General features: G+C 40.0%; 1 protein-coding gene across 13 annotated transcripts in view; it reads right to left on the bottom strand.

Moving 5' to 3' along the window:
• BTRC (beta-transducin repeat containing E3 ubiquitin protein ligase) overlaps positions 1–16,062 on the bottom strand; it is a 123,534-nt gene that overhangs the window by 88,734 nt on the left and 18,738 nt on the right. For 9 of the 13 annotated variants that reach the window (XR_012674335.1, XM_075154901.1, XM_075154900.1 and 6 more), the window contains one exon: positions 6,538–6,645. The exons of the other annotated variants lie outside the window; for them this stretch is intronic. Coding sequence is in view for 8 of the 9 variants with exons in the window: in XM_075154901.1 (XP_075011002.1) it covers positions 6,538–6,645 (108 nt within the window). In the remaining variant the exon portion in view is untranslated. The remainder of the gene's footprint in view (positions 1–6,537; positions 6,646–16,062) is intronic. 13 annotated transcript variants of the gene reach the window in all.

Raw genomic sequence — 16,062 nt, forward strand, 5'->3', positions numbered from 1 at the left:
CTGAAGCACTGCCCATGGAACCATGCAATTCAAAGTGATAACCGAGCCAAGTGATTTACACCAGACTACGCTGGTGCTAAACAGACAGAAACATTTGTAATTGCTGTGAGGGGACGGCAGTGGGGTACACTTAATGCCTTCTTCATATAAAGCAAGAAAGAGTAAGATTAGACACCGGTTAGAATATTTGGAAGAGCATGGAAAAGTCACTAAAATGTTACTTAAAAATAAAATAAAAAATAACACATTAAGTAACGTGAAGAAGCCGTTTTGTTAAAGGTCTCGAAACGCCCTGGGCCCCGGGGCGGCTGGGAGGCGGCGCGCCGCGGGCTGAGGGTAGCCCCGCCCGCCGCCTCTGCAGTACCCGCCGGGGCCGCCAGGGGGCAGCACAGTACGCGGGATGGCCGCGCTCCCGCGCCCCGCTCCGCTCCCGGAGACATGCGCGGTGGCGGCGTGTGCGCGCACACGCACAGCCTGATTCTAATTCAATTAGTGCAGTCTGCAACTCCAGAAAAGAGTAATTCAATTAGTGCATTGTGGAGCTCTACAATACCTCCAAGCAGATGTTCACAATCCTGAGGAACTGGAGCTAGCTTTAAAAATACCTGTATGCCGTCAATGTGGCGCTGCATATGCCATTTGTCACTACGGTTTTACACACCTTTCTGACTTCTAACGAGGGAGAAAAGAAAACTCGGACGACTTTTGTTTCATTTTTTAAACTAATCAGCCAAACTAATGCCGGTGTGCTAAAGACCTTGCCCTCTCCGTACCAGGAAGAGCGCATTACATAGTAACAAGATCATTAATGCAGAAGCTGAAGGAGGGAAGGCTTTTTAGCTACAATGCACTTTAAATTAATCATCATGCTGGGCATGCTGGGGTGGTATTTCTCAGTGACAGATACTGTCACACTTCTTGATACTCAGACTGAAGAACTCATAAAAGCACATGCAACTTTTGATATGGGTGCAGAATAAATGCTGATTTCTAATTACTAAATTGTAATGTACTACCAAAAAACCCAAAACCATCTCCACTGATCCATGCAGAAGGATTTCTCTGCCACCTGAAAGGAGGGAAGCGCCTCTTGTCGTTGCTGCTACCTGAGAGCGGAGGTCTTGCAGCACAACCCAGGGGCTGTCAGAGCTCAGTGGGCTTCCCAGCATCACCGAGTACCAGCACAGGTTATGCCACCAGCCAGACAAGGACATTAGATTTAAAGGGGATAAACCCCAAATATGTTTAACAAAGCTGTTCTCTAGTCACTGGGCATTTACTTTATTAAAAAAAAAAAAAAAATCCCTGTTTAGGATAACTCTCTTGGTCCTCCCACAGTGAAGCTCCCAAAATCTGAACCGCAGATGGGGGCTGGAGTCGAGTGCAAAAATTACACAATTAATTTGGCTTCATTTCTGCTTCTTCTCATATCCCCTCTCATGCCTTTATAATTGCTCCTGCCAGGTGGTAAGACGAGGAGAAACAGGAGAAACTGCTGCCGAACACCTCCAACAAGAAACTTTGCTTAAAAAACCAGGTGTCACATTGTGGCAGTTCAATATTTCATAGCCAATACAAGGAATGTGCAACAACACTGCAACTTTAAATCTTTGCCTCCCGTGTCAGTCTCTCTCCTCTCATTGTAATGCCAAAGGGAACAGCAATCAGAGTGGAGATGTTCAACCTGATAGAGGTCAGGACACCGGTGGATCAACGTACCAGAAACACGACCTTGTTTATTTTTTTCCCCGGTATTATTGTTTACAGGGTGCTTTGCTCATGTACCTTGTGGTTCTTAGCTAAAAGATGAAATTACAGCCCAGGATGAAGCGCTCAGGCACACATCCAATTTGTGTTTCCATCTCAGAAAACAAAAAGCTTCTGAGGCCCTCGGGCTGCCATTCAAACTTGGAGAGGCTGACATTTTTAACAGCATGAACCAGAGACTGGCAGAGGGAATGATCTAATGCATTTCTGACTTGTCAATCAAAGATCTCACCTCTGCTGTCTTGTAAACAGTTGGGGGCCACCTAACTACATTCATAACCAGGGGAGAGCCTGCCGCCAGCCGGGGGGTGCTGGAGCCACATGCTCTGGCTATTAGTCACCAAAATTATGATTCCGTTTTAGAGGCGCACCGTAAACAGCCCGCGGGCAGATTTCACACGGCCGCTGGGAGAGCGCAAGGCAGGAATACAAAGCAGGCTTGGTCGAGGATGGCCACGTCCCCACACTGATTGGACTGGACACCCCATCCCTCCCCCAATTAGAGATAGAACTATGCACACCAGCAAACGTTTGCTCCAAAGCCAAACAATTTCCTTCAAGTGCTTTTCTCACAAATGCATTTCTGAGCGTGCACAGCCTGCACACCCCGAGACTTTAGCTTTAGCCTCCTGTATAACCATAAATAATGTACTACTACTCACATTTACACTGTATTTCTCAGCAATGAAATTTCAACTTTTAAGGCAAAAATGCATGAACAGGCTGAAGGAAATTCAGAGACAACTGTTTCTATCAATTTACTGACAATGCTTCTTTAACAAATATTCCACTTCCTAACACAAAAATATAAATATTTATAGATATAAAAATCATTTGAGAAATGAGTTTGTCTCTTCCTCATGGGTGCAACAGGCTTCCATCACTGCAAACCGTTTACATCTTTCATACTCTCACCTTTCTCCAAAAGCGATCTCCGTCCAAAGAAAGGAGCAGCGTACATCATGTCCATGTTGCACAACCTCAAGCGCGCTCCTGTTTCCTTCAATTTGCCTAGCAATTCGAGTACACCCATGCTTTCCTCAACCAGGACAGAGCTTTCTGCCAAGACCAAGGAAGACACACCTTGCTTCTGTAAAACCAAGTAGAAGGTAGTCCCCCTCATCTGACAAACCCTGATGTACAGTTCTTTATGATCAAGAGCTTCACTTCAGATAAAGCAAAATGTGAATTTCTGGTATTCCAGAGAGACGCTTCTGTATTCAACAAGATGCTGCTACCTCCGCCACAAAAGTTAATCCTCCTCTTTGACTACTTGAGCCTGTTACAGAAATAGAGTTTCAGATCTGTCAAAATAAAGCTTACAAGACAACTCTTCGCTTTTTCACTGGTGCCTAGGGTCCAGACAAAGAAGTAAAAGCATGACTCTTGTCCCAAAAAGTTTACAATCTAAACTGGAGCTGGTATTTGTGAGAGGTGTCAATTAGGTGAAAAGGAAGAGCTGGACTGTTCCCTCTGATTACCCTGATACATAACCTTTGGCAAGATTTTTAAATTCCTCCTTAAGTCTCCTCATTTATACAATAGCTTACAGAAATAAATTCGAGGAAATACTATGGTCTTCTGCAAATCTGGAAGGATTTATACAATCATTTCCTTGGCATACTTGATGGGTGTAGCTGTAAATCAGAATTTTCAGAGAACTGCAACTATTAAAAGCAACATAAACCGAGCCTTGTAAGCATGCATGGAAAATATTTTAAAGGGAAAGTAATTATCTTCAAATTAAAAATGTCATGAAAACAGACACCTGTTGGCACATCTGGAAACTTCCAAAGCACGGATTTCTAGGAAAAAGAATATACTCTGCATAAGTTTGGGGTTTTTTTGTTATTAAGAGAATCTACATGCAACCTAGTTTTCAGCTGCTTTGCAGAATAACAGTACAGTAAAATTTGGCATCCAAGACACTGAAAATGGAAGGGCTGGCCTTTTTCTCTTGTTAAAATATCCTCTTTGACTCCTTCCCACAGTGCCTTATAGGAGTTCATGTTCCAATTTGCTGCCATTTTCCACCATGATCTCTATGAAATTCAGTTACACCATAGACTATCAGTTGCAAAGCCTTTTGAGATAAAAGATGTTAAAAATAACTGTTTCTAGTTCCTTATTCCTCCACCCCTGGGTTTAGCCTTAAAATCTTTCCCACTGTGGGAGAATTGCCAAACAGAGCTGAGGAGTCAGAAGATCCTGTTTTCACACAAGTGTCTCCAATAATAAAAACACAAAAAGAAGAAGAGTGAAGTTATCTGACATATTAACAGAATCATCTCTAAATCGACTATCTGCCAATGTTTCCCATGAGGAGTCAGCAGGGCTTTAACTGAGCTATTCAAAAAGAGCCTCTTTCCACATTTCTGTCTGAGCATCTGAAGGTAAGCATGTAAATAACTAGACAAATTCAGCAGTGACTAAGTAGCCTTCCAGATGGCATCTTCTCTTTTGCCACAAGCAAAGAACATTGATATGCTTCTCCAGTTACTTCAAGCTTGCTACGGAAAAAGGAAAATAACTTAATACGAGAAAATTTGCTGGGCTACAAGGAAGTCTTTAATGCTTTCCTGAAGATTCGATACCAAAAAAAACATTAAAGAACGATGAAATATTACAACATCACAGCTTCAGGCAGGCTCCAAACCACTCCCATGTAGACTTCTGCACTGGAAAATGCAGAAGCCATGCTTCATAGAGGGGAGTTTTCTTCATACCATGCAAATCAATGGGGATCAAAGCCCATTGAAAAAAATGAACTGAAATATGGATGACTCATTGCTGCAGAAGCTGTTGCTGGCAATTTAGTTTCTCTCTCAATTCGCACTAAATGTGTTCCTCAACACTGGAGTCAGAGTGCTGTGATGAGTACCAGTATACCACTTTGGATGGCAAGCGGGGCAGACTTCCCCAATTCCCATAGTCACTAAATACACATGGAAATGTCTCTCAAAATCTGCAGGAATGCAAATGTCAAAGTCCTACTACTCTCCCAAAAAGGAAGTATATGGTGAATGGTTGTGCAGCTGACTCATTTGACCCCAAGTATCAACGCGCTGCATTAGCAGAAAAGTTATTGTTCATATCTATCATTAGCAAGAACATCTTGAGCTAAAAGAGGCTAATTTCCCTTCCCCTTTGTAATATATGCTTATTCTGAGTAATCAAAAATAATTCAAGTAGGAAGAAAGGAGTCCCAATTTGAGTTTATAAATTGTTTTCCATATACTGCTAAGGTTCTCTAAAACCTGAGCTTAAAGAGATCTGAGATTTATTCAACAGCAGAAAGCCCAAAAATGAGGCCCATCCGATTTAGTCAAATTATGCAAATCAGGATTAGAAGTAGGAGTCTAAATTCTGCCTGTTGTCTCCAGAGTCCTCTTAGACTAATAAAAAGTCATCTTTCCCCTCCCCCATGGAAAACTCCACTAAAAGCTTGCTTCAGCAAAGGAGGCCTGGCAGAACACCTTCCAGAGTCCCTCAGTGGTACTGCTGGGTCAGCAAAAAGAGTTGCAGCAAAATGATGCAAGACACTTAAGCCTCCCCTGAGACTGGGAGGATTATTTCCACAGTACTCTCCTAGCCCTGGGAGCAAGAAGCCAAATTCAAAATAATCTCTGCATGCTTTAGAGGCAGGTAATGAACTTTCACCAAAATGACTGAAAACTTCTGAAAGATTCTAGCTTATTCGTTATGTCTGGTTTTGCAAGATGCTGGTGAATAAAACACTCTGCCACAGGTTAGGGCAGCAGCAGTATAATCCAGCAGCATAAACCTTGAAGTAAACATTCATGATACCACAAGCTCCAACGAACATGCACTCTACAGAGATACTCCTAAGGTCCCTCAGTCACTGCAGTTCATGCAGAACATCTCAGAGACAGAGTATCCAACATGAACATAACATATCCGTAGTCCAGTCTCTGCTGCTCTCCTGGTTATATCCACATGTCATCATAAAATGCTTGCAATGATCTTGAGAGCATTGTCTAGGTTTCTAGATGCTCACCCAATAGCTGCCTCACTCTACCCACAGAAGAGTGGCTGCATTTTGTGAGATTCACTGGTCACTCAAAGCATCTGAACAAACCAGCTTGGCAGAAAGCTGTCTCATGACAGAAAAGTTTGAATCTAACAAATTCAGAGACCAAAGAAAAAACAGGTTTCCTTTATTTGCCTTTTGATTGACAGCTTACTTGTACAATAATATTCTGTAGTCAAAATGTCCAGACTGCTGCTAACAAACCTGAAGTAAACAAATGCTGGCATCAATTATCACTACGGCAATGAACCCACCCCCTCAGTCCTCTAAGTGGCATACAGAAAATTTAGATAGGAGGGGAATCACTGCATGAATAGCCAGATTGGAGTCTGTGTGGTGGATACTGTTTGCCAAATATAATTAAGTAGTATATTTTTGACACAACTGAAAGCCAATGGAACAGATGATGGTACCAAGCCAATTTAGACAAAATAATTATATTACATTGAGGTAATGGAAATGCCCCACTACTGAGCTGCCCTGAATCTACACAAAATGGGTTTAAATACCAGAGGAGATCTGAATGACATAGGAGAGGCATACAGTATAAGACAGAATAAATGGAGGTAAAGCAAGCAAGGAAGTAAAGAAGGAGATGCACACGTACACAGATGGAGAGAAAAGGAGTGGGGAGAAAAGAAGGAGTGGGGAGAAAAGAAGGAGTGGGGAGAAAAGAAGGAGTGGGGAGAAAAGAAGGAGTGGGGAGAGACAGAAAGTACCTGGAAAGCTGGGAGTGCGCCAGTCCCTGGGTTATACAGGCATCGCAGCGAGGGCATGCTGTCCGCCAGGCTGGAGCAGCCCAGCCACAGAGATCTGGGCATAGAGCACTGCAGAGAAAGGACAACTATGAGATGGGACTGTATGAGACAGGATGGCACAGATTACAGGAACTTTCAAGGCTTAGCCAAATGGCATCAACACAACTGCACCTGGCCTTAAAGACTGAGACATCTTTAAGAGAACACAAACTGCTGATGAGTCTTTTCCTTGGGAGAAGCTTTACAGATGTCACAGTAGCAAGAAAAAGGCACTACGGATCAAGAAAGTAAATTTTTGATCAATTTTCTACACCATTGTGTGAGTTTTTCCAGTTACAAAAAGTTTCTTTCCAATCAATCAGACCTCTTCTCCATGCACAGCCACGCTCCAGGCACAACACAAAGCAAGCAATTTTGCAAGGGAAGCAGAAAAGGAAATTACAACTTTAAGTGTAATACTGGCAGGGAAAGAAAAGGGTTTGTATGTTTGGGTTTTGTCTGTAAAGGCGATAAAAGGAAAAACCTGCAATCCAAGGTGAATAGGAACTTGGTGACACTTTATAAGAGTTTCACGTTTCTGCTTGCCTTGTTATTCGTTAAATAAAATGCAATTATTGTAATAAATTGATGCTGTTCCTCCAAACACAAATACAAAAAAGGAGCCAAAGCAGCCAATCAAGGAAAATACTAGCCATTTTGATAGTTAAAGCCATTACCCCCTGAAATATAGAGTTGCTTGTTCATTTTACACCACTACTATTAAATTTAGGGATGCATTATGATAGCAATTGCTTTTACCAGCCACGGAGTTTTTGATGCCATAAGCACTGCTGCATTTGTCTAATTACTGGCAAGGCAGGAAAAAACAAGTATATTTTAAATCGGCAGATAGCTATGAAAACTGTAGGATGTGATAGATTAGATGCTAGTGATTTCAAACCCTCATACTCTTCTTTTTTGCAATCCTCTCCCCCCCTCCCCAAAGGGGGATGGAAGGAAATCTGAGTGGAAAGGGCAGCTGGAATGGGTATGAAATGACAGCTGCCTTTTGAGACACCGTTTCTTGCTGGTCTTAAGAGGGCTAGAAAACCTTACACAATCGTGCACTAAATTAGTATGTAGAAGCAACGTAACCCATCCTTGAATGAGCAGAAAGGTGATCACCACCATCCATAATCTGGTACTATGCAGTCAGCCACAGAGAGATTAACCCTGTCTGTCACCACGTTCTTTGCTGTACTTTGTTGCAATTTACACTGCTGTTCCAGAAATAGTATTAAAAGACTGCTGGGGAACATAACCTATACAAATACGCTTATTAGAAGTTTATGTACCTTAAAATAAACTCCTCATCCCATTTTCATTTTTAAAAAAACTCTTCACTTTATAAAGATACTGAAACTCGAGAACTTGAGTACTTCGTAATATTACACATCACATGAATTTGTAGATAATGCCTGTCCTGGAGACAAAAAAATTACAGCCATAGTATTATAACAAGCAACAAAATACTGAGCCATACTTCCTTGTCTGCCATCCTAACCTCCCAGAAAGCAAACACTCAAAAACAAAAACCTTCCAAATGCCAGCAATCTTTTCTTTGTAATATATGTATCAATTCAGTGATTAAAAGCTGTTGTGACAATCAGCCTTAAAAAAAAAAAAAATATATATGAAGTGGACATCTATGGTTAAGCATTTCTCCAATTTAATATTACATTTACTTAAATCAAAGTTGTTTATCACTCTCCAAGAACGTCACAGTAACAAGGGAGATTAACTACAAGGTGGTACCTCTGATGATGCAGAGCAAATTCACTAGGTAAGCATCAGCTGCTTAGTATTACCCATCCTAGGATTTATAACATAACACAAAATAAATATGGGGTGATTTTCTTCTCTCTCTCCCCCCTCCCCCCCCCCCCCATACAGACTTATAAAGTCTCACCCCAACCATTTATTCCCTCTTCTCAGGCTTTCCCATCCCTTGTGCTGGCTCAAGTTTTCGTGCTGTGGTAATGAACTCAAAGAACTGATTGCCACTAAAATTAGATTGACCAGATAAAAGAGGTTACTTTAAATATTTGTACTGACCAAAGCATGGAAAGACACAGAGGCAGGAAAAATGAGGATCACTCTGTCAGTGGAAAGGCAACCTTATGTTGCCTCAAAGTTTATGTGAGATTATGGCTCAAGTCAGAGTCACTACAAGCTGCAGGTATGGCACTCCATTGTGCTAGGGCACTTACAAGGTAATGAAATGTCTTCCTCTAAAATTGCCACAATATCAAAGGAAAACATTGGAGGTCTATTCTGCACAACTCCCTGCACCCTGCATTACTCACCCATGCACTCTCGCTGCTTAGTATTATTCCAGAATTAGGAAGTATGCAGTAAAAAATTACCAACACCTTCGATGACTTCTGAATCTGCTCCAGTATATAACAAAATTTGTATTACTGACACAGTACTGTTACCTATCTTAAAAAAAAAATAAGTGTGAATTTGCACACAGTGTGGGAGAAAATGTCATTCCTGTACTTGCCTTTTACGTATTGAAGGAAGCAGAGACGCTAAATTACTGTTGGTGACTGAAAGAGCCTTATTCACAAGCATGAACAAAAGGCCCCAGGTGCTTCAATAGAAACAGCTTGTGTGTAAATCAGATGAGTGACCCAACGGAACAACTTCATTTACAGCCTGATCTCTGAAAAATCTCAACAGCCTCTATCCCCATCCACTGAGCAAGCCACGTGTCAAACATTCACTTTTGTACTGTCAGCTCCACAAACAAGGGACTGGCCTCAACGTTCACTACTTGAAAGCTGACTGACAAAATCCTCTCCTGAACTCAAGTCAATCTACATTGATTCTTCAAAACAAAGATACAGAGGCACAGCGTTTGGACTACAGCCAAATGGGAATGCTGATATTGCTTGCTAAGTACTGGGCCCGGATGCAGCCGTCTCTCTACCTTCCTGACTTCCGACTGCATTATACTTCAGATGTCTGCACAACTTTCGGACCGAGAGATGCAAAGCTTTTCATTTATAAAAGCTAAGCATCTTTAACACACATTGAGTGGCATAAGATAGCGAATTATATGACAAAAAAACACAATTTCTTTTTCCAACTGATTTAAGCCCCATTCCTTGAACTCTGAAATATATTTTCCCACTAAAGAAATACAGGGAATACAGTTTCAAACAAGACCAGTGTCCTCCTCCTGACAGAGGCTGGTACCAGCTGCTCCACTGGTGATTAAAATGGGCTTGCCTTATTTCAAATTAAAATAGGCTAGAAGTATTCACAGCCACTGGCCAAGCTGAGTGGGCAGTAACAGTGAGCTGAAGGGAAGCCGTATTTTAATCTATTCAGTTATTCTTGTAACTATATTGCAAGAACATTTTTGACTACATCAGATGTTCTGCCTCTAATAGCCTACCCTCTTTTCCAATTATTTGATGTCCTAAAGACAAATCTCAATACGCACTCAATAGCTAAATTTTTGCCAGTGCTAAAAATTGGTTATTTACTTTATTTGCTATTGCATTACAAGATTATACATTACCATTTCAGACTGGTTTTTTTTATCAAATTTGTTCTCTTCTAGTCCTTCAGCAAATGCAATATACTACGGGTAACTAACACAGTTTTAGTAAATTGTGTTACAGGTCAGAAATATATCACCTTGTCCTGTAAAACTAAGTGGCTCTACATGGGGAAAAAACAAAAGTTCTTGGACTACTACAATTTACAACTATAGTGCACAGGTGTGAAAACACAAACTTACTGTACTGAACTCACAGTAAAACAAGAACCAAAAAAAAAAAAAATCAAACAGTAGTTTAAGGTTTTTTTCTTTATAAATACTTCAGAGAAATTAATTAGATGGTAGTACAGAATGACTGTCTCTAACTGTGGTGCATTTCAACACAATAAAATGTAATAACCTATTATCCCTGTCTGAACCCTGCACTCAACCTTTTGATAACCTGCGTGCCTAGAACGCCTCTGATTTACAGGCAACCTAACACATTTTTGCACATCTTCACAAGTTAGTGGCAAAGCCAAAAAGGAAACCCAATTTTTTTTCCAAGGGCTGTGTTTTGATCAACTGTACATAATACTAATTTCAGCTGCTAACCACATCTATTTCAACCCTTTCCTAGTTCAGCATTATTTCCCTTCTAGTACAGCGTGCGGTGCTTTATGCACTTGAACTCTAAAGATAAACCAGTAACAATTTCTACTTCTCTTGGGAGATGGGAATTAAGATCCTGTTCACCCAATATTTTTATTAAGGAGCATGAATAGAATATAACACATGTTGACAAGAGCTGAAGAATTTAAAAACTGAGAGAAAAGGGGCTTTTTCTGGTTGGTCCAGCTGATCATAAGCCAGGGAACTGGATAAGGTTGTACAAAGAAAAACAGGAACACAAGTTGTAAGAGGAAAAGAAGTGCTAGAAATTCTACCACCCAAACTGGAGCAGATAAAACGTATGGGATGCTCTGAAGAGTATTAAAACTATATACACCAGAAATGAGGTTGGTATGAGGAGACAGATCTTTCCCCACCTTTTTTTCATCACTTTAGAAAGCGAATATGGGATGGCTGGCAAGTACAATTCTCCCTGAAAGTCTCTTTTGCAGTACTGTTCCCTGCATGCTCTCTAAAATCTAATTCTCAGGAAACATGCCTTAGGAATTTTGATCCTTTGATTACAATGCTTTATCAAACACGTGTTCAGATGTTACTAGGATTCCTAATATTCACAATTATTTTTATAATATAAGACAACAAATGGGAGAACAAATCCCAATTCTTTTCAACCCCACTCCGTTCCTCTTATACTTTTTTTGGCCACATATTTAACTAAGCCAACGCCAAAAAATATAACACACATCACTTTCACATTGTGTCCAATGTGCACTATTCTTGTCACCACAGAATGCAATACATTGTATGACACGTATCAGATAAGGAGCTGCTATTTACATTACAAATGTTGGTCTCATGAAACTTAGTAACAATTCCAGAAATTTACTTCTGGCTAAAAAGTGATTTTGGTTCCTTTCTCTGATCCACTTTTCATCCTTTCAACCTCTCATATATACATAAAAATGAAAAGGTATCTCTTATTTTTCCCTCTACTGTTCAGAGAGGTGTTCTCTTTGATTAAATATATATGGTGTAGGTATAAAAAAAGAAAATAAATTCCCAGTGCATCTTGTGTACTTTCACAATTAAAAAACCTGCCATACATACTTCATTTTTTAGTTTGGGTAGCACTTGATCATATAGGCTTCTTATCTGAGAAAAAGGTATATGATACAACTTCAAAAAAACCTGCAAAACCGGAATGAAAATATTCTTTTTTTTTTATTTTAGTAGTTTTTTGTGGGGCCTTGCTTTTTTCTTTTCTTTTCCCCCCCATCCCAACAGTGGATACAAGGCATACTAAATACGTAATTACATGAGAGAGCCACCCAGCTTTCAAAGGAGCCATTCCAGTGAATTGTGTAAATAATATGCCTTTAAAAACCCTAACATATGAATACAGATTTACCAGTTATGGAGCAGTTATATACCTGAGAGACAAGAATACCCATTTTAAAAAAAAATCCTGCCTAATTATGAACTTACCATAGAGACTAGCATGGCTCAGAGCAAATTAATACTTTTATAACTTTCTCCAAAAGTTTTTTGTCTGTTTTCATTTGAAAATAAGAAAAATGTTAAAAGCTGTAAGTCTTAATTAAACCAAAAACAATGGCCAAAACCCATACAGTTAGAATTTACACCTCCTTACACCCCAGACCACTGTTCCCTGCACTTAAGACAATTCTGACTTTCTTTGTCACTGGCAGTTTTTCTTGAAAGTCTTTCCATGGTAAGAAGATGAATTTATAAAATAGAAGAGGCAACTACAGTACTCCTCAGAGTGCGACCATGAGAAGGATCTCCCAGGGTTCAACTAGCCCACTGTCAACTAGCCAACTGTCAGCTCTTCTAGCTGGCACATGCTGCACCAGAATCATGAAGGGCAACATGCAGTTGCTGTCATAACCAGTGCTTTTCACAATTTCTCAGCTTCTATTGTGTTCAGACATGTCGGTCACATTTCCACAAGCATCTATGGGGACGATTAGAAGTGGTTTGTGTTCCTGTTTTGCTATAACAAAAGTATTTGAGCCATCTTATTACAGACTCTTGAAGCATTTTCACAAACCGCAAATTAAGCAACCCAATACCTCACTTACGGAAAGCTGAGAATATATTCTCAACTGTAGGATCTATCTCCAAAACAATTAGGTTTCACAAATCAGAGGCTGAGACACACTACCAGGGTTCAATAATAACACTATTCCTAGATTCCAAACATAGGAAATACTGGGCTTCTTACCCCGGTACAGATCACTGACTTCAGTGCAGCAGTTTTCCCCTTCACCCTATGGCTCAGGGGGTTACTACATTCTGCAAGCTTTGCTGTGCACACACAGCTCAAACTGCTGTAAACGATTCCTTTTCCTTCAGCCTCCCACTTCTCATGTAATTGCTCAGTAAATTTTCTTTAACATACATATTATGCAAACTCTTCTCTAATCTTCTGGTAACTCCCTAGCTTACAGTAACTTTTTACAAGAGATTCCAGTTCACTAACTACTCTTAAATATCAAAGATAAGGGACATAGAAAAGGGTTTACATATTCAGATTATCCAAATAATTTCTTACCCGAGTGGGATCCGGGAGGATCAAATCACAGCTTTTAGGTAAATGTTTGTGAAGAAATGTTTTCCCCAAACAGTGGTTACTGGAGTTCAACCTCCAGGATTCCAGATCAACAGAAGTTAACACGCCCCAGAAAGGGGCCAACTTCCCAACTATAAGGTGTACAAGATCCTCAATTGCCAAGTGCTTGAGGGAACTTGTGTAGATCATATCTGAACTAGACAATACTAATGTTTTCATAATTATAGCTCTTTAATCCATGAAGCCGATAAATCTAAACCAGTGCACCTGCAGAGCTTTAAATTCAGATGCCATACCCTTCCTTAAGGAGTATAACATGCAGAGACTTGTGTGTGCTTCTTTAAGCAACACCAAAGATGGTGGCATTAAAAGCAAGCCCTACCCAAACTTACTAAAAGCAACCCATCAAAGTCTACAGCATGAAACTATGTGAAGGCTTAAAATGGGAGATCTTACAAGACCAAGAGCATTAGGCTCTTTCGTAAGCGAGAAAACATCGTTGCTATTAAGATCCATCATGTCCAAAGCCTGATTTTGCAGCAATTCCAAGCAATTTAAAATCTTATTATGCCATAAGAGAGAAATCTAATTCTTTGATGCAGGCATTCTGCATGAGTTTGGGCAGAGTAACATGGCATCTCAGTTCCGCATCCTTACGGCAAGGACAACAGAACCACCCTGCCTGAGAGAGGGGTCAGAGACTGAGTGTGTTCTTATTTATGAAGCTCTGACATATAAACACCAAAAACTAAAACAACAGGGAGCCAAGAAGAAGAGAATGGCGAATCATCACCTTTATAATAAAAAGCAGAAAGAGCAATATACCAAACTGCCTAACTATCACTGAACCTGAACAACTATGAGGCTTTAAAAAAATACCGAACCCTACTCTAAGAAATGGGTTGAAACCTCTTCAGCTTGGGACACTTCTACAACTTCAGCCTAGATTTCCATCACACAAACTGCAGAGAACAAACCTACATTGGTGGTAAGATGAAATGGAGGTTTCATTAGATTTTCTCTCATCTCTAGTTTTATTTAATTCCATAAAATCTCTCAGGATTATTGTTGTGTTTTGCTCCTACCACAAAAAAGTGTTTCAAGGACAACTGATATGTCTGTATAGCACCTTGCATTCTCAAAGTACTATATGAGTGCCAACTATTAATAATGAACTGCAGAAAGAAAGCTTATTTCTACTTTCCACCCAAGGAATTAGTATCTGAATTTTAAAAAGCATATGGATCCACTGAAAATAGAATATATGCTTTAGAAGTTAAGGACAAGATGCTACATGACAAAAATTACAAAACGAAAATATTTCCAGAATCATTGCACTTTTCTCCTAGGAACGTGCAATTCTAGTGGAAGAATCCTGTTTTCACCACAGTCCTGCTTTTTACACGCTTTTCCAGCTGACCTGACTGAAGTGCAGACCATTGATACCTCAAGTGCCTTGTTTTGGTTATGCTGGCCTTTGCTGGTACTAATCTAGTTAAGGTAGCCCCAAGAATTTCCAGCATAAAACACATCTGCAGGTTTATAACTTGGCTCTAAAAATTCTACTCCAAAAGACAGTGGCAGGCAGAAAGGCTCAGATGAGTGCATTATATTACATATCTTATGTGATGCACAGGTATCACATGCATAGGTATCACTTGCTCACAATGGTATGTGAAGGGGAGGGATTAGCTTTGACTCTGAACTACCGTGTTTCACAAGTCATCTAAAATGATACTTTTAACTCCCCCATTTATATAATCAAAATAATGTTTTGTGTTTCAGCTAATTAAGAGCTTAATTTGCCCAATTTCACAGTTTGGCTTAAATCATAGAAGCTGTCAATACAATACAGGAATCAGAATGTCATGTCTATTGATCATATTTATACACAAACATTCCCTGCCTTCCTCCCCCCAGAAGTCAATCGCAGCTTGTCTTCAAAGGGTCAACATCTAGGTGATGAGATGTTACAGACTGCTAGCAGTACAATGCTGCCATTCAAAGAAAGGCTTAAATGAAGATCAAGGCTGAATAAATTAACTGTAGGTGTTTGCCTTTTTGTAAAAGATAAACTCAAAGGAAACAGCTAGAGTAAAGACAGCTTTGCAGATTACTTAAAATGCTATTCTTAAAGCAACAGGTATTTCTGGCCATTGGTATTGTATCTCCTCTAGCCCACATAGGAACACAATACAGCTCTCCACTGCAGCACAGCAACATTAAATATAAAAACCTGCCATTAAAGGGCAGAGGGTAATGGCATCAGTGTGGGCGACCCATGCTCAGGTAGTGTTCAACTATTATCTCCAGTTTAAGCAGGCTGAAAACATGCAAATCCAGCCAGCACTGTTTTTAGATAAAATTGTCAGTTTTATGGATATTTATAGTATGTGTCCAGTCTTGCAGAACTCCATCTTCCTCCACCTCATCTGTAATATAAACTGCTTTTAGCCCACATTAATACAATGTGTTACTGGGATACTTCTCACATTCTGTATAAGCCAGGCAGCAGATCAATACTCAGCTATGCTGAGGGAAAAAAAAAAAAAATCATTACGTTAGGAACCTGTTAAAAACACAGACACCAGGAGGATAAACCTGATTCACAGACACCATTCCATCTGGATGCATATATAGATTACTGCTTTTAAATACATCAAAAGCTGCTTTATTTCCAATATTAGTTTTTAAAGAATCCTACAGGTAGGACCTTTGGTATACATTC

Source organism: Calonectris borealis, chromosome 7, assembly GCF_964195595.1.
Source record: "Calonectris borealis chromosome 7, bCalBor7.hap1.2, whole genome shotgun sequence".
Taxonomy (NCBI): Eukaryota; Metazoa; Chordata; class Aves; order Procellariiformes; family Procellariidae; genus Calonectris; species Calonectris borealis.